The sequence below is a fragment of the Ranitomeya imitator genome, chromosome 3 (assembly GCF_032444005.1).
Source record: "Ranitomeya imitator isolate aRanImi1 chromosome 3, aRanImi1.pri, whole genome shotgun sequence".
NCBI lineage: Eukaryota > Metazoa > Chordata > Amphibia > Anura > Dendrobatidae > Ranitomeya > Ranitomeya imitator.
Genome location: NC_091284.1, coordinates 288,058,871 through 288,077,591, shown reverse-complemented (window position 1 = coordinate 288,077,591; position 18,721 = coordinate 288,058,871). Strand labels below are relative to the sequence as shown.

Below are 18,721 nucleotides of genomic sequence, written 5' to 3'. Positions count from 1 at the left end.
ACATTCTGGAAATATCTTGTATAATATAGGCTCGGTCTTACCAGCTATTTGTTCTGCCGTATGATTGTGCACATTCATAGACTCACAGCAGTATTCAGGGCTGTGCCAGGTTTCAAAGTGCAGAGCGGTGCATGTTGCCATAGTGATTGTTTGTCTCTACTGCGCAGCTTCACCAGCTTTACGTCACTGATCATGCGCAGTGGCCTCTGTTGCAGAATTGGGAAGTATCTGGTATGTAATCGGGAGTTTTACACAACATGCCTCCGCCTCAGCGTCCCGGAAGTAGGTCCTCAGCAAGCTCCACATTCTGTGGTTACCACCACAGCTGCTGCATATTTTCTCATTACTTGAAGTTATATTTAAGAATACCTAGCTAATTACATCTCCAGCCCCTGACGAAGCTACCTTGTGGTGGCGACACGCGTCGGGCATCTCCACGGGCTCCCCTGTTCCCAGGCTTTTTTCACACACCATGTGCTGCTTCCGGTTTGTATTAGCCACCATGTCATTGTGCACAGCATGGTTCCTTGGCTTGTGCAAGCACCATTAGTTACATTTGCAATTTTTTGGTAGTTTATTCAGCACCTATTTGTTCACCATCAGGCAGCATTTGTGTATAGCAGTTATGGCACTCAGGCTTATTGCCATTTCATAGGTGTGTATCCATGTATACCATTTAAGTGCATTATTGGTGTCTGCATTACGGTTGGTATATACATATATTGCCGCACATTAGCAATTTCTTTTTACCTACTTACAAGCGGCTTGGGTTTCTCATGTCAAAGTCTTTTTGACTTTTTAATTGTTTTTAACATGTCTGTTGGCTTTGTATTCAATAAAACTATTATTCCTTGTATTTGTGTTTGGTGATCCCCATTTTTGGTCTGCAGCTTTTCTCTCTGTATGTGTTGTATAATTTTTGCATTGACCTTGGGTGTATCCCTTTACATTTATTGTGGTGCCCTCCTAAAACAAATTTGGTACAAATATCAGACTATAGTCCTATAAAATCCATGAATTTATGTAAGTGAAAACAGAAGAATTGAAGCTGCATTGAAGGCAAAGACTGGCCATACTGAATATTGATTGATTCTCTTTTGTTCTTTCACTTTCCATTTTGTTAAATGAAAATAATAAACTATTAATGCTTCAATTTTTTTAAAAGCATTCCTTGTTTGCAGCATCTTTCCACACCTGCCTAAATCATTAGCATTATACTGTATGTCACTTTTTATAAAAAAAATACTGTGACTTAGAATAAAAGCTAATCAGAAAGTAAATTGTGAAATCTACAATTAGGTCCTTGTTATGGACTAAAAAGAATAAGCTCCTAATAGCATGCAGACATTTTAACAGGGCATTATTGCATGAGAATAACTTTGGCAATACAGTTAAGGGCAGAAGTCAAGGAGGAGCCACAGAGAAGTTACAAGTGAAGGTTGTAATTGGCAGGAGACGGAGGAAAATTTCCACTTTCATCCCAAGTCTCAACTTCCATAAACACCTCATAGGAACACAGGGAAAGGAGCTCATCAGAAAGGAAAGAGAGACCGTGACAGAGGAAAAGAAAAAAATATTTAGCTAAATAAAGGGGAAAGTATTTTCGTTTTACTAAGAAAAAAATTGTGTGAAGTCGAGGGTATAGAAAGAAGAGATTTCTTGGTGACCTGAGAAAGACACATCATTTTGTTGGACTTGCACTACTGTATGCTATTAATAAAATACAGTATAAAGCAGTGTTCAGAAGTAAACTCTTCAAGATACCTGAAGAATTGACTTGCTATACAAGCTTTAAGGATACAGGACTGAAGTTACAGAAATAACTTATAAGGTAAATGCATTACTATATATTTCATTTTAATTGCATATTGTGTCAGACCTCAGACCATTAATTGTTCAAAAACCCAGGACTGAAAGCTTATTTATTCTTAAAATCACAAAATCACAATTTTCTTCCTAATTATAAAATTGTAACAAACCATAAACCTTTTTATGATTTAAATATTGCATATCATCATATGTTGTAAAGCCATTATATTCAACAGAAATTGCTTGCTTTCATGTTCGTTCATCTACCCAAAATGCAATGTATATTTTACATTTGTCTCCCCTACTATATGCCTCCTCTTTTAACATCCATACGTATTTTGATACCACTGATCTTTTAACTCAAATTATACTTGCTTTAAGTGTATGGCTTCCAGTAAACACAAATGTCAAGTCTTGCTACATTTTGCAAAATTGCTTTTTGTGCAAGTAATGATTTTTACTTTTCTCCCTAAGGTGAAAACAATGAAGTTCCTTTCTATCATGCTTTTGGTCTCCCTCTGTGAGGTCTCATGGTCACAGTATTATGAATATGATTCCCATTGGTGGATTTCTTATTTGCACAGTCAGCAGTACAGCTATGGTCCCTCTTATGATTATGATCCAGATCCCCCAAGGACATCTGTCATTGACTGTCCTCAGGAGTGTGAGTGCCCCCCAAGTTTTCCCACTGCTTTGTATTGTGATGGACGCAATCTGAAATATTTGCCCTATGTTCCATCTCGTGTTAAATATGCCTATTTTCAGAGCAATCAAATTACTGCTATTCCAGATGGTGCCTTTGACAACGCCACAGGACTAGTGTGGCTGGCTCTGCATGGGAACCAGATTTTAAGTGATAAAGTTGGCAGAAAGATTTTCTCCAAACTTCGAGGGCTGGAAAGACTTTATATGCAAAACAATAATTTGACCCGCATTCCTAGTGGCCTGCCTCGCTCACTCCGTGAACTACACCTATCCTCGAATCAGATAAACCGAGTTCCCGCTAATGCACTGGAAGGGTTGGAAAACTTAACTGCTCTCTACCTTCATGAAAACCAGATTCAAGAAGTGGGAAATTCACTGAAAGGTCTGAAGTCTTTGGTGCACCTGGACCTTAGCAACAATCAGCTACGTAAACTACCAGATTCCCTTCCAGATTCTCTGGTGCAGATGTATTTAGAATATAATCAAATGAGCTCCGTGCCAAATGATTATTTCAAAGCTTACCCAAAACTACAGTATGTTAGAATATCACATAATCGACTTACCAGTGATGGGTTGCCTGGAACCACATTCAATATGAGTAGCCTCGTGGAGCTAGACCTCTCTTATAACCAACTGCATCGTATACCACCAGTTAACACCAACTTGCAGCACCTGTACTTACAAGGGAACCAGATTGCAGGTGAGAATAATTGTCCCTGTAAATGGATGCACTGTAACAAAGCTTAATTGTTGGTTAATGCTTTGCTTTTTTGGTAATGCCAGGGTCGAAAAAATTTAAGAGCTTCAGTTAACTTAAAATGTTTTATAGTATATGACATGAGCTATGACTCAAAATGTTTGTTCTTTATTCAAGTTCTCCATCAGATACTTGTTTCAAACTTAAAGAGGTTGTCCGACCCTGAAAGTTTCTTTTACTAACCTATGCTGTATTGCAATACCTGTATATGATACCCCTATACATTTTGTTTTTTGTTTCTACCTTTTCCACCTGAATTTCACTTCATTCTCTGTAGGTGGCCCCGATGCCAGCCTTAGTATCCAGCACTGCCCTCTGCTCGCCCACTACACACTCATTGACTGTTAGTAATCTGCCCCAGCACTACGCTCTATCATTCCTCCCATCATTGGAAGTGACAGAGGAGCAATCCTGTGTACTCAACTGTAGTGCAATAATCTACCTCACATCACATCCACATTGGTGATAGAACCATCACATGTCCCCCACATCACCCCTGACATAGGAATACTGTGAAGTGAAAAGTCTATAGCCATGTGTGTGCAAGAGTGTAAGTATATACAGGTCCTTCTCAAAAAATTAGCATATAGTGTTAAATTTCATTATTTACCATAATGTAATGATTACAATTAAACTTTCATATATTATAGATTCATTATCCACCAACTGAAATTTGTCAGGTCTTTTATTGTTTTAATACTGATGATTTTGGCATACAACTCCTGATAACCCAAAAAACCTGTCTCAATAAATTAGCATATTTCACCCATCCAATCAAATAAAAGTGTTTTTTAATAACAAACAAAAAAACCATCAAATAATAATGTTCAGTTATGCACTCAATACTTGGTCGGGAATCCTTTGGCAGAAATGACTGCTTGAATGCGGCGTGGCATGGAGGCAATCAGCCTGTGACACTGCTGAGATGTTATGGAGGCCCAGGATGCTTCAATAGCGGCCTTAAGCTCATCCAGAGTGTTGGGTCTTGCGTCTCTCAACTTTCTCTTCACAATATCCCACAGATTCTCTATGGGGTTCAGGTCAGGAGAGTTGGCAGGCCAATTGAGCACAGTAATACCATGGTCAGTAAACCATTTACCAGTGGTTTTGGCACTGTGAGCAGGTGCCAGGTCAGCATGAAGTGCTCCAAAATCTCCTGATAGCTAGCTGCATTGACCCTGCCCTTGATGAAACACAGTGGACCAACACCAGCAGCTGACATGGCACCCCACACCATCACTGACTGTGGGTACTTGACACTGGACTTCAGGCATTTTGGCATTTCCTTCTCCCCAGTCTTCCTCCAGACTCTGGCACCTTGATTTCCGAATGACATGCAAAATTTGCTTTCATCAGAAAAAAGTACTTGGGACCACTTAGCAACAGTCCAGTGCTGCTTCTCTGTAGCCCAGGTCAGGCGCCTCTGCCGCTGTTTATGAACAAAAGTGGCTTTACCTGGGGAATGCGGCACCTGTAGCCCATTTCCTGCACACGCCTGTGCACGGTGGCTCTGGATGTTTCCACACCAGACTCAGTCCACTGCTTCCTCAGGTTCCCCAAGGTCTGGAATCGGTCCTTCTCCACAATCTTCCTCAGGGTCCGGTCTCGTCTTCTCGTTGTACAGCGTTTTCTGCCACATTGTTTCCTTCCAACAGACTTACCATTGAGGTGCCTTGATACAGCACTCTGGGAAGAGCCTATTTGTTGAGAAATTTCTTTCTGGGTCTTACCCTCTTGCTTGAGGGTGTCAATGATGGCCTTCTTGACATCTGTCAGGTCGCTAGTCTTACCCATGATGGGGGTTTTGAGTAATGAACCAGGCAGGGAGTTTATAAAAGCCTCAGGTATCTTTTGCATGTGTTTAGAGTTAATTAGTTGATTCAGAAGATTAGGGTAATAGGTCGTTTAGAGAACCTTTTCTTGATATGCTAATTTATTGAGACAGGTTTTTTGGGTTATCAGGAGTTGTATGCCAAAATCATCAGTATTAAAACAATAAAAGACCTGACAAATTTCAGTTGGTGGATAATGAATCTATAATATATGAAAGTTTAATTGTAATCATTACATTATGGTAAATAATGAAATTTAACACTATATGCTAATTTTTTTAGAAGGACCTGTATGTATATGTGTGTGTGTATATGTATAATTATGTTAGCCCACACACAAGCCTCAGCTTCTGCAAAACAGCAAAATATACAACTCAGTTGCTGCTGAGCATCATAATGCACACCTCAGCTGCTGCAGAACCTCAGAATACATGTCACCTACTGCAGAACCTCATAATACACTTCAGCTGCTCCAGAACCTCAAAATATACACCTCAGCTACTGCAGAACCTAATATTACACACCTCAGCTTCTGCAGAACCTCATGATATACATTTCAGCTGCAACAGAACCTCATAAAACATCTTAACTGTTATCATTGCTTGAAATTGATAGAATCGGTTTTATTTCCACATTGAGCCATACATAGTGATCTGGAGATAGAAGTATATAATTTATGACTCTAAGGCTTCCAATTTTCTTTTTCCACACAATAAGGAACCTGACACCTGATAGCTTCTGCACGAGATCCTTGGCAGCTTCGCTCTGTTTTGCTTCACTAGACTGACAGGTGTCCCCCTGTGTTTGTAATTCTTCAAGTTGACATTGACATGCTGAGTCCTAAAGCTTTGTAATATGCATTCTGTTAGGATTTCGCTGTACTTGCTGACTCCAGCGTTCATCACATGATCGCTCACGTTCAATTTGCAGACTTGTGGTCATGTGACGACTGAAGTTCCTCTTGCTTCTCTCAACTGAAAATTAGAACAAAGAGAGAAGCAGTAGGAATGTCAGTCTTCATATGACCACAAGTTTGCAAATTGCATGTAAGTTATTACGTTATGACCACTCGAATCAGCAAGTAGAGTGAAATACTAACAGAGTGCATATTACACACCTTTCGGGCTCAGCATGTTAGTTACAACTTGCAGAACTACAAACATGTAAATCACACATGTAAATCACACCTATCTATGAGGCCTCTTTCACACATCCGTGTTTAAAATAAGTGTGGTATCCATCTTTTTCACGGATACCACAGATATCCATTTTAACCTAACCGTCCATGCAAAACACAAGGAGACAGATCTGTTTTTTTCTGGCAGCATGGATGAGGGCTAATACAAGTCTATTGGTCCATAAAACTTATGGCATCCATGTGCCCTCCGTGTGCTGTACATGTTTAACATTATTTGGTATAAGGGAAGGAGTCCCTGGTCCCGGGACATCCGACAACAGAGTTGTGACATTAATTTGGGGATGTGTTCTCTCTTACATCAGACCTTCATCAGTTACAGGACAAAGTAAGGTTATTAGATCAGGTGGACCAATAATCTTGGTTGTAGATCACTAGACCATTAAACATTCTGTGACATGAAAAAGTGGGGCAAGGGTTGTCAGACCTGTGCACATATAGGGTTAAGTGCGGAGTGCCTCAGTGGCATGTGCGGACACGGTGTCCACCACTTTACCGAAACGTTTTACTTACTACTAGTGTGGACAACATTAAATTATCTGATCACTTAAGTTGAGTACTGAGTCTCTTAATATATGTTAATGGGGTGGCAACCTACTCTGGCATATACAAAAGCTGTGCACATGCCTATCTATTCAACTTTATATGCTAATGACTCAGGAATGTTTCAACAAATCCCAGTGATTATGAGATTGTTTTTTCGTAGCACATTATAGTTTATAATAATGGTAAATTGATGTTAATATGTTTTGTGTTTATTTACAAAAATGTTTAGGATTGGGATTAGGGTTAGGGGTGTGTTGGGGTTAGGGTTGGAGTTAGAATTGGGGGGTTTCCACTGTTTAAGTACATCAGGGGGTCTCCAAACGTGACATGCCTCCACCATTGATTCCAGACAATTTGGAGTTCAAAAACTCAAATGGTGCTCCCTTCTTTCTGAGCTCTGCCGTGTGCTCAAACAGTGGTTTACCCCCATATATGGGGCATAAGCGTACTCAGGACAAATTGGACAACAACTTTTGGGGTTCAGTTTCTCCTGTTACCCTTGGGAAAATAAAAAAATCTGCGTTATAAACTTCTGTGAAGCACATGGGCATTCAAAGTGCCCATCACATATCTAGATAAGCTCCTGGGGGGTCTAGTTTTCAAAATGGGGTCACTTGTGGGGGTTTCTACTGATAATGCACATCAAGGGCTCTGCAAACACAACATGACGCCCGCAGACCATTCCATCAAAGTCTGTATTCCAAAACATCACTACTTCCCTCCTGAGCCCCGACGTGTGCCCAAACAGTATTGGCATACTGAGGATAAACTGGGCAACTCCTTTTGGGGTCCAATTTATCCTGTTACCCTTGTGAAAATAAAAATACAGGGCTAAAAAAATCATTTTTGAGGAAAAAAAAAAGATTTTTTATTTTCACAGCTCTGCGTTATAAACTTCTCTGAAGCAATTGGGGGATCAAAGTGCTCACCACACATCTAGATACAGAAAGTTCCTTAAGGGGTATAGTTTCCAAAATGGTGTCACTTGTGGGAGTTTTACACTGATTAGGCATATCAGGGGCTCTCCAAACGCAACATGGCGTCCAATCTCAATTCCAGCCAATTCTGCATTGGAAAAGCTCAAACTGTGCTCCTTGCCTTCCGAGCTCTGTCATGCGCCCAAACCGTGGATTATCCCCACATATGGGGTATCGGAATACTCAAGACAAATTGCAAAATATCTTTGGTGGTCTAATTTCTCCTGTTACAATTGTGAAAATAAAAATTTGGGGCGAAAATATCATTTTTGTGGAAAAAATAAGATCTTTTATTTTCAAGGCTCTACGTTATAAACTTCTGTGAAGCACTTTGGGGATCAAAGTGCTCACCACTAGGGTTGAGCGAAACGGGTCGTTCATTTTCAAAAGTCGCCGACTTTTGGCAAAGTCGGGTTTCATGAAAACCGATCCGACCCTTGTGCGGGGTCGGCCATGCGGTACGCGACTTTCGCGCCAAAGTCGCGTTTCAATGACGCGAAAAGCGCCATTTCTCAGCCAATGAAGGTGAACGCAGAGTGTGGGCAGCGTGATGACATAGGTCCTGGTCCCCACCATCTTAGAGAAGGGCATTGCAGTGATTGGCTTGCTGTCTGCGGCATCACAGGGGCTATAAAGGGGCGTTCCCGCCGACCGCCATCTTACTGCTGCTGATCTGAGCTTAGGGAGAGGTTGCTGCCGCTTCGTCAGAAGCAGGGATAGCGTTAGGCAGGGTCCATTAACCCCCAAACCGCTTGTGCTGTAGCGATTTCCACTGTCCAACACCACCTTCGGTGTGCAGGGATAGTGGAAGCAACATTTTTTTTTTCCTCAGCGCTGTAGCTCATTGGGCTGCCCTAGAAGGCTCCCTGATAGCTGCATTGCTGTGTGTACGCCGCTGTGCAAACCAACTGCTTTTTTCAAAGCACAAATCCTCTTGTTCCTTCCTTTCTGCACAGCTATCTTTTTTGTATGTCCACACTTTTTATTCAATTTGTGCATCAGTCCACTCCTTATTGCTGCCTGCCATACCTGGCTGAGATTACTGCAGGGAGATAGTAATTGTAGGACAGTCCCTGTTTTTTGTTTTTTTTTTGTGGGAGATTAAGATTGGCATTTCTGCTAGAGTGGCATCCCTGTGTGTGCCATCTCTCACTCAGTGGGCCATAGAAAGCCTATTTATTTTTTTGCTTGATTTGGGTTCTAAAATCTACCTGAAAAAATCACTACATCAATCAGTGGGAGAAAAATATTGGCCTCAGGGCTTGTGTGCCACTCCTGACTCCTGTGTGTGCCATCTCTCACTCAGTGGGCCATAGAAAGCCTATTTATTTTTTTGGTTGATTTGGGTTCTAAATTCTACCTGAAAAAAATCACTAAATCAATCAGTGGGAAAAAAATATTGGCCTCTGGGCTTGTGTGCCACTCCTGACTCCTGTGTGTGCCATCTCTCACTCAGTGGGCCATAGAAAGCCTATTTATTTTTTTGCTTGATTTGGGTTCTAAAATCTACCTGAAAAAATCACTAAATCAATCAGTGGGAGATAAATATTGGCCTCTGGGCTTGTGTGCGACTCCTGACTCCTGTGTGTGCCATCTCTCACTCAGTGGGCCATAGAAAGCCTATTTATTTTTTTGCTTGATTTGGGTTCTAAATTCTAGCTGAAAAAATCAATAAGTCAATCAGTGGGAGAAAAATATTGGCCTCTGGGCTTGTGTGCCACTCCTGACTCCTGTGTGTGCCATCTCTCACTCAGTGGGCCATAGAAAGCCTTTTTTTTTTTTTTTTTCTTGATTTGGGTTCTAAATTCTACCTGAAAAAATCACTAAATCAATCAGAGGGAGATAAATATTGGCCTCTGGGCTTGTGTGCCACTCCTGACTCCTGTGTGTGCCATCTCTCACTCAGTGGGCCATAGAAAGCCAATTTTTTTTTTATTTGGTTTCTAAATTCTCCCTGAAAAAAATCATTTTATTTTATTTGGTTTCTAAATTCTTCCTGAAAAAAATCATTTTATTTTATTTTGTTTCTAAAGTCTCCCTGAAAAAAAAAAAAAAAAAAATCAGTGGGAGATTAATATTGCCCTTTCTGCTTGTGTGCCAGTCTTGACTACTGGGTGTGCCATCTCTCTCTCTCTCTCTCTCTCTCTCAAATAGTGGGCCATAGAAAGCCTATTTATTTTTTTGCTTGATTTGGGTTCTAAATTCTACGTGAAAACATCAATAAATCAATCAGTGGGAGATAAATATTGGCCTCTGGGCTTGTGTGCCACTCCTGACTCCTGTGTGTGCCATCTCTCACTCAGTGGGCCATAGAAAGCCTATTTATTTTTTTGCTTGATTTGGGTTCTAAATTCTACCTGAAAAAATCACTAAATCAATCAGTGGGAGAAAAATATTGGCCTCTGGGCTTGTGTGCCACTCCTGACTCCTGTGTGTGCCATCTCTCACTCAGTGGGCCATAGAAAGCCTATTTATTTTTTGCTTGATTTGGGTTCTAAAATCTACCTGAAAAAATCACTAAATCAATCAGTGGGAGATAAATATTGGCCTCTGGGCTTGTGTGCCAATCCTGACTCCTGTGTGTGCCATCTCTCACTCAGTGGGCCATAGAAAGCCTATTTATTTTTTTGCTTGATTTGGGTTCTAAATTCTACCTGAAAAAATCACTAAATCAATCAGTGGGAGAAAAATATTGGCCTCTGGGCTTGTGTGCCACTCCTGACTCCTGTGTGTGCCATCTCTCACTCAGTGGGCCATAGAAAGCCTATTTATTTTTTTGCTTTATTTGGGTTCTAAAATCTCCCTGAAAAAATCACTAAATCAATCAGTGGGAGATAAATATTGGCCTCTGGGCTTGTGTGCCACTCCTGACTCCTGTGTGTGCCATCTCTCACTCAGTGGGCCATAGAAAGCCTATTTATTTTTTGCTTGATTTGGGTTCTAAATTCTACCTGAAAAAATCAATAAATCAATCAGTGGGAGAAAAATATTGGCCTCGGGGCTTGTGTGCCACTCCTGACTCCTGTGTGTGCCATCTCTCACTCAGTGGGCCATAGAAAGCCTATTTATTTTTTTGCTTGATTTGGGTTCTAAAATCTACCTGAAAAAATCACTAAATCAATCAGTGGGAGAGAAATATTGGCCTCTGGGCTTATGTGCCACTCCTGACTCCTGTGTGTGCCATCTCTCACTCAGTGGGCCATAGAAAGCCTATTTAATTTTTTGCTTGATTTGGGTTCTAAATTCTACCTGAAAAAATCAATAAATCAATCAGTGGGAGAAAAATATTGGCCTCTGGGTTTGTGTGCCACTCCTGACTCCTGTGTGTGCCATCTCTCACTCAGTGGGCCATAGAAAGCCTATTTTTTTTTTTTTGCTTGATTTGGGTTCTAAATTCTACCTGAAAAAATCACTAAATCAATCAGTGGGAGATAAATATTGGCCTCTGGGCTTGTGTGCCACTCCTGACTCCTGTGTGTGCCATCTCTCACTCAGTGGGCCATAGAAAGCCTATTTTTTTTTTTTTTTGGTTTCTAAATTCCCCCTGAAAAAATCATTTTATTTTATTTGGTTTCTAAATTCTTCCTGAAAAAATCATTTTATTTTATTTTGTTTCTAAAGTCTCCCTGAAAAAAAAAAAAAAAATCAGTGGGAGCTTAATATTGCCCTTTCTGCTTGTGTGCCAGTCTTGACTCCTGGGTGTGCCATCTCTCTCTCTCAAATAGTGGGCCATAGAAAGCCTATTTATTTTTTGGCTTGATTTGGGTTCTAAATTCTACGTGAAAACATCAATAAATCAATCAGTGGGAGATTAATATTGGCCTCTGGGCTTGTGTGCCACTCCTGACTCCTGTGAGTGCCATCTCTCACTCAGTGGGCCATAGAAAGCCTATTTATTTTTTTGCTTGATTTGGGTTCTAAATTCTACCTGAAAAAATCAATAAATCAATCAGTGGGGGATAAACATTGGCCTCTGGTCTTGTGTGCCACTCCTGACTCCTGTGTGTGCCATCTCTCACTCAGTGGGCCATAGAAAGCCTATTTTTTTTTAATTTGGTTTCTAAATTCTCCCTGAAAAAAATCATTTAATTTATTGGGTTTCTAAATTCTTCCTGAAAAAATCATTTTATTTTATTTTGTTTCTAAAGTCTCCCTGAAAAAAAAAAAAAAATGGGAGATTAATATTGACATTTGTGCTTGAGTGACAGTCCTGCGTGTGTGGCATATCTGTGATTTGGTGCCACAGAAAACAGAGTGTGTAACATTGTGCCTGATTTTCCTTGCGGTCTCACCAACCTGCAAAGGGATATTGAAATCATACTGAAGTTATAGCTCACCGTGTAAGTTGTTTGACAGCAACAAATAAAGTTACTTTAGTTAAGTTTTTAAAACAATGAGGAAGTCTGGGGCAAGAGGTCGTGGCCGTGGGCGTTCATTGTCAGCTGGTAATGATGGTAGTGGTAGTGGAGCATCAGGTGGTCGTGGGAAAAAAATATTCCACCTAAGTCTGGAGCTGTGGAGCCAGGTTCGTCGTCTCGCTACACAAGGCCTCGAACGCTCTCTTTTCTGGGAGTAGGAAAACCGCTTTTAAAGCCGGAGCAGCAACAGCAAGTTTTGGCTTACCTTGCAGACTCAGCCTCTAGCTCTTTTGCCTCCTCTTCTGAAACTGGTAAATGTAAAAGCAGCACGTCGTTTGTGGATGTTCACGGTCAGGGACAAGTCGCTTCCTTGTCCTCTTCAGCAAAAACAACAACAAGAGGGAAGGATGCAGCAGGCGACACAATGGGTTACTCCATGGAGCTCTTTACACATACCGTCCCTGGCTTAGAAAGTGAAACAGTTAACAGGCCATGCCCATTACAAGTAGATTCTGACATGGAGTGCACTGATGCACAGCCACAGCCAGACTACTACTCTGGTCCTTTGACTCAGACCACAACATTGCCCTCTCAGGGTACTGATCCACAATCAGACCCTGATGAGACTATGTTGCCCCATCACGAACGCTATACCACCGAACGACACGGTGACACAGACGAAGTTGCACACGAGCTAGAAGAGGAGGTAATAGATGACCCAGTTGTTGACCCCGATTGGCAGCCATTGGGGGAACAGGGTGCAGGCGGCAGTAGTTCTGAAGCGGAGGTGGAGGAGGGGCCGCAGCAGGCATCAACATCGCAACAGGTTCCATCTGCCGGGCCCGTATCTGGCCCAAAACGCGTGGCAAAGCCAAAACCTGTTGGAGGACAGCGTGGCCATCCGGTTAAAGCTCAGTCTGCAATCCCTGAAAAGGGTTCCGATGCTAGGAAGAGTGCAGTCTGGCATTTTTTTAAACAACATCCAATTGATCAGTGCAAAGTCATCTGTCAAAAATGTTCAACTAGCTTAAGCAGAGGTCAGAATCTGAAAAGTCTCAATACAAGTTGCATGCATAGACATTTAACCACCATGCATTTTCAAGCCTGGACTAACTACCAAATGTCCCTTAAGGTTGTAGCACCCTCGGCCAATAAAGCTAGTCAGCAACGCAACATCCCTTCCGTCACTGTAAGGCCACCATTTTCCGCACCACCGGCAGTATCTGTGCAGGTTTCTTTGCCAGCCAAAAGCAGTCAGGGTCAGGGAATCACCAGTTTTGTAGGAGGAAATATTGCATCTAGGGCACCGGCGGAAACCATACCGTCTCCAACCGTCTCTCAGTCTGCCATGTCCACCGGCACACACGCTAGTTCCACGATCTCCAGCTCTCCAGTCCAGCTCACCCTACATGAGACTCTGGTTAGAAAAAGGAAGTACTTATCCTCGCATCCGCGTACACAGGGTTTTAACGCCCACATAGCTAGACTAATCTCGTTAGAGATGATGCCCTACCGGTTAGTTGAAAGCGAAGCTTTCAAAGCCCTGATGGAGTACGCTGAACCACGCTACGAGTTACCCAGTCGACACTTTTTTTCCAGAAAAGCCATCCCAGCCCTGCACCAGCATGTTAAACAGCGCATCGTCCATGCACTCAGGAAATCTGTGAGTACAAAGGTGCACCTGACTACAGATGCATGGACCAGTAGGCATGGCCAGGGACGTTACGTGTCCATCACGGCACACTGGGTGAATGTGGTGGATGCAGGGTCCACAGGGGACATCAATTTCAGGACAGTTGTGCCTAGCCCACGGTCTAGGAAACAATTGGCTGTAGGCGTTCACACCCCCTCCTCCTCGTCCTCCTGCAGAAGCGAGAGCTCTTCCACAGACCGCAGTCGCCCAACCACTCCATCGGCAGCTGACACTGTTGCACACCAGTTGTCCCATTATGGGCCAGCTACTGGCAAGCGTCAGCAGGCTGTATTGGCTATGAAGTGTTTGGGCGACAACAGACACACTGCGGAAGTTCTGTCCGAGTTCTTGCAGCAAGAAACGCAGTCGTGGCTGGGCACAGTAGATCTTGAGGCAGGCAAGGTAGTGAGTGATAACGGAAGGAATTTCATGGCTGCCATCTCCCTTTCCCAACTGAAACACATTCCTTGCCTGGCTCACACCTTAAACCTGGTGGTGCAGTGCTTATTGAAAACTTATCCTGGGTTCTCCGACCTGCTCCTCAAAGTGCGTGGACTTTGCTCACATATCCGCCGTTCGCCTGTACACTCCAGCCGTATGCAGACCTATCAGCGGTCTTTGAACCTTCCCCAGCATCGCCTAATCATAGACGTTGCAACAAGGTGGAACTCAACACTGCACATGCTTCAGAGACTGTGCGAACAGAGGCGGGCTGTTATGTTTTTGTGGGAGGATACACATACACGGGCAGGCAGTAGGATGGCAGACATGGAGTTGTCAGGTGTGCAGTGGTCGAAGATACAAGACATGTGTCAAGTCCTTCAGTGTTTTGAGGAATGCACACGGCTGGTTAGTGCAGACAACACCATAATAAGCATGAGCATCCCCCTAATGTGTCTGCTGATGCAAAGTTTGACGCACATAAAGGATCAGGCGTCTGCACCAGAGGAAGAGGAAAGCCTTGATGACAGTCAGCCATTGTCTGGTCAGGGCAGTGTACAGGACGAGGTAGCGGGCGAAGAGAAGGTGGAGGGCGAGGAGGATGATGGGGATGAGTATATTTTTAATGAGGAAGCTTTCCCGGGGGCACTGGAAATTGGTTGCGTGGCAAGGCCGGGTTCTGGTTTTTTGAGGGACACAAGTGACGTAGATTTGCCTGAAACTTCCCCTCAACCAATCACAACCGCAGATTTGACAACTGGAACTTTGGCCCACATGGCGGATTATGCCTTATGTATCCTCAAAAGGGACACACGCATTACGAAAATGATGAACGATGATGATTACTGGTTGGCCTGCCTCCTTGATCCTCGCTATAAAGGCAAATTGCAAAATATTATGCCACATGAGAACTTGGAACTAATATTAGCAACCAAACAATCAACTCTTGTTGACCGTTTGCTTTAGGCATTCCCAGCACACAGCGCCCGTGATCGTTCTCACACGAGCTCCAGGGGGCAGCAGACCAGGAGTGTTAGGGGTGCACACATCAGAAGTGGCGTTGGACAGAGGGGTTTTCTGACCAGGTTGTGGAGTGATTTTGCTATGACCGCAGACAGGACAGGTGCTGCTGCATCAATTGAAAGTGACAGGAGACAACATTTGTCCAGTATGGTTACAAACTATTTTTCATCCCTTATCGATGTTCTCCCTCAACCGCAGCTAGAGTCCTATCAGAAAGAGTATTCAGTGCTGCAGGTTCAATATTAACCGAAATAGGACTCGTCTGGCTACCCAAAATGTTGATGATCTAACATTCATTAAAATGAACCACAACTGGATTTCGAATTCTTTTGCCGCACCTTGCCCGGCCGACACCTAGCTTTCCTATGAAAAGCTCTTGCCTGTGGACTACTGTGAATTACTTTTCTAATGTCTTAATTTGCTGCAGCTGATTGTCCATCATACGACATGTTTACACCTCCCTAAATGGCCAAACTCCCCACACGGGGCCGTGGTATCGCGACTTGGCGCAAGCACCCGTGAAAGTGCTGTTTGTCTGAAGAGGTGGGTGTGTCCGCTTTTGGTCGACAGCACTGCCACTGGGTCCCTCATAGTACAATAAAGTGTCTCTGGCGGTGGTGGTGCGCACCCAATGTCAGACACACTGTTGTAACATGAGGGGCCCTGGGCCTGTACCGCCGGCCACAAGAGAGTTCACCCACCCCCAGGTCAAACATTGCTCTACCACTTCCACATTTATCTCTCACACTTCCACCAATGTTTAGTCTATGCGCTGACATCCTTCCATTCCTGCCACTGACAATACCATTGTGTTGACATGTATGATGGTACTTAACATAGTCAGGGGCAGTGTCCTCTATTTACCAAAGTAAATACTTTGTGCCAAATTAGTAGGTCTGAAACTATGCAGAGGATCCCACCCCTGTACCTAATGATTGCACCCTTTAGTGTTTTTGTTTTGTTTTAATGCGAGACATTCACATTTATTTATTGTTTTGGACTACTAACTGGCAGACACTCATTACAATCGGCCTCCGCTGACAAGACCACTGCTGCCCGTGTACCCCTGGAACCAATTATAAAGTGCCTACAGCCAGTCCAATTTTATTATGTTAGGCCTTCGAAGCCTGTCTGCGGTCCCTCCTTCCACTAGGCCTCCACTGACCTGTCTACTGCTGCCCGTGTACCCCTGGAACCAATTTTAAATTGCCTCCAGCCAGCCCAATTTATTATGTTAGGCCTTCGAAGCCTGTCTGCGGTCCCTCCTTCCACTAGGCCTCCACTGACCAGTCTACTGCTGCCCGTCTACCCCTGGAACCAATTGTAAATTGCCTACAGCCAGCCCAATTTATTATGTTAGGCCTTCGAAGCCTGTCTGCGGTCCCTCCTTCCACTAGGCCTCCACTGACCTGTCTACTGCTGCCCGTGTACCCCTGGAACCAATTGTAAATTGCCTACAGCCAGCCCAATTTATTATGTTAGGCCTTCGAAGCCTGTATGCGGTCCCTCCTTCCACTTGGCCTCCACTGACCAGACCACTGCTGCCCGTGTACCCCTGGAACCAATTTTAAATTGCCTACAGCCAGCCCAATTTATTATGTTAGGCCTTCGAAGAATGTCTGCGGTCCCTCCTTCCACTAGGCCTCCACTGACCTGTCTACTGCTGCCCGTGTACCCCTGGAACCAATTGTAAATTGCCTACAGCCAGCCCAATTTATTATGTTAGGCCTTCGAAGCCTGTCTGCGGTCCCTCCTTCCACTAGGCCTCCACTGACCAGACCACTGCTGCCCGTGTACCCCTGGAACCAATTTTAAATTGCCTACAGCCAGCCCAATTTATTATGTTAGGCCTTCGAAGCCTGTCTGCGGTCCCTCCTTCCACTAGGCCTCCACTGACCTGTCTACTGCTGCCCGTGTACCCCTGGAACCAATTGTAAATTGCCTACAGCCAGCCCAATTTATTATCTTAGGCCTTCGAAGCCTGTCTGCGGTCCCTCCTTCCACTAGGCCTCCACTGACCTGTCTACTGCTGCCCGTGTACCCCTGGAACCAATTGTAAATTGCCTGCAGCCAGCCCAATTTATTATCTTAGGCCTTCGAAGCCTGTCTGCGGCCCGTTCTTTCTACTACTCCTACACTGACCAGACCACTGCTGCCTGTGTTCCCCTGGAACCTATTTAAAAGTGCCTACAGCCCAATATTTTATTATGTTAGGCCTTCGAAGCCTGTCTGCGGCCCGTTCTTTCTACTACTACTACACTGACCAGACCACTGCTGCCCGTGTACCCCTGGAACCTATTTAAAAGTGCCTACAGCCCAATATTTTTTTATGTTAGGCCTTCGAAGCCTGTCTGTGGCCCGTTCTTTCTACTACTACTACACTGACCAGACCACTGCTGCCCGTGTACCCCTGGAACCTATTTAAAAGTGGCTACTGCCCAATAGTTTTTTTATGTTAGGCCTTCGAAGCCTGTCTGCGGCCCGTTCTTTCTACTAGTCCTACACTGACCAGACCACTGCTGCCCGTGTACCCCTGGAACCTATTTAAAAGTGCCTACAGCCCAATATTTTATTATGTTAGGCCTTCGAAGCCTGTCTGCGGCCCGTTCTTTCTACTACTACTACACTGACCAGACCACTGCTGCCCGTGTACCCCTGGAACCTATTTAAAAGTGCCTACAGCCCAATATTTTATTATGTTAGGCCTTCGAAGCCTGTCTGCGGCCCGTTCTTTCTACTACTACTACACTGACCAGACCACTGCTGCCCGTGTACCCCTGGAACCTATTTAAAAGTGCCTACAGCCCAATATTTTTTTATGTTAGGCCTTCGAAGCCTGTCTGCGGCCCGTTCTTTCTACTAGTCCTACACTGACCAGACCACTGCTGCCCGTGTTCCCCTGGAACCTATTTAAAAGTGCCTACAGCCCAATATTTTATTATGTTAGGCCTTCGAAGCCTGTCTGCGGCCCGTTCTTTCTACTACTACTACACTGACCAGACCACTGCTGCCCGTGTACCCCTGGAACCTATTTAAAAGTGCCTACAGCCCAATATTTTTTTATGTTAGGCCTTCGAAGCCTGTCTGCGGCCCGTTCTTTCTACTACTCCTCCACTGACCAGACCACTGCTGCCCGTGTACCCCTGGAACCTATTTTTAATTGCATAGAGCATCCTTTTTTTAATAGTAGGCGTACAAAGTCTGTCTGCGGTCCACTATTGAAATTGTCCTCCACTGCCCAGAGCAATGCTGCCTGTGTACCCCTGTAACCTTTTTAAAGCTGCAGTGAGCCACATTTTTGGTTTAAGGCCTACTACCTGTGTCTGTCTGCGCCACTCAATACAGCTGTGTTCCTTTGAAAAAAGCTGAGCGTCAATAGTCTTGT

At 43.8% G+C, this 18,721-nt stretch overlaps 1 protein-coding gene across 1 annotated transcript in view; it reads left to right on the top strand.

The window, feature by feature from the left end:
• The first annotated feature begins 1,498 nt into the window (after positions 1 to 1,498).
• The window catches only part of FMOD (fibromodulin), a 79,880-nt gene continuing 62,657 nt past the window's right edge, over positions 1,499 to 18,721 (top strand). The window contains exons 1-2 of the mRNA XM_069756514.1: positions 1,499 to 1,831; positions 2,284 to 3,214. Coding sequence (XP_069612615.1) covers positions 2,293 to 3,214 — 922 coding nt within the window. The 5' untranslated portion in view covers positions 1,499 to 1,831; positions 2,284 to 2,292. The remainder of the gene's footprint in view (positions 1,832 to 2,283; positions 3,215 to 18,721) is intronic.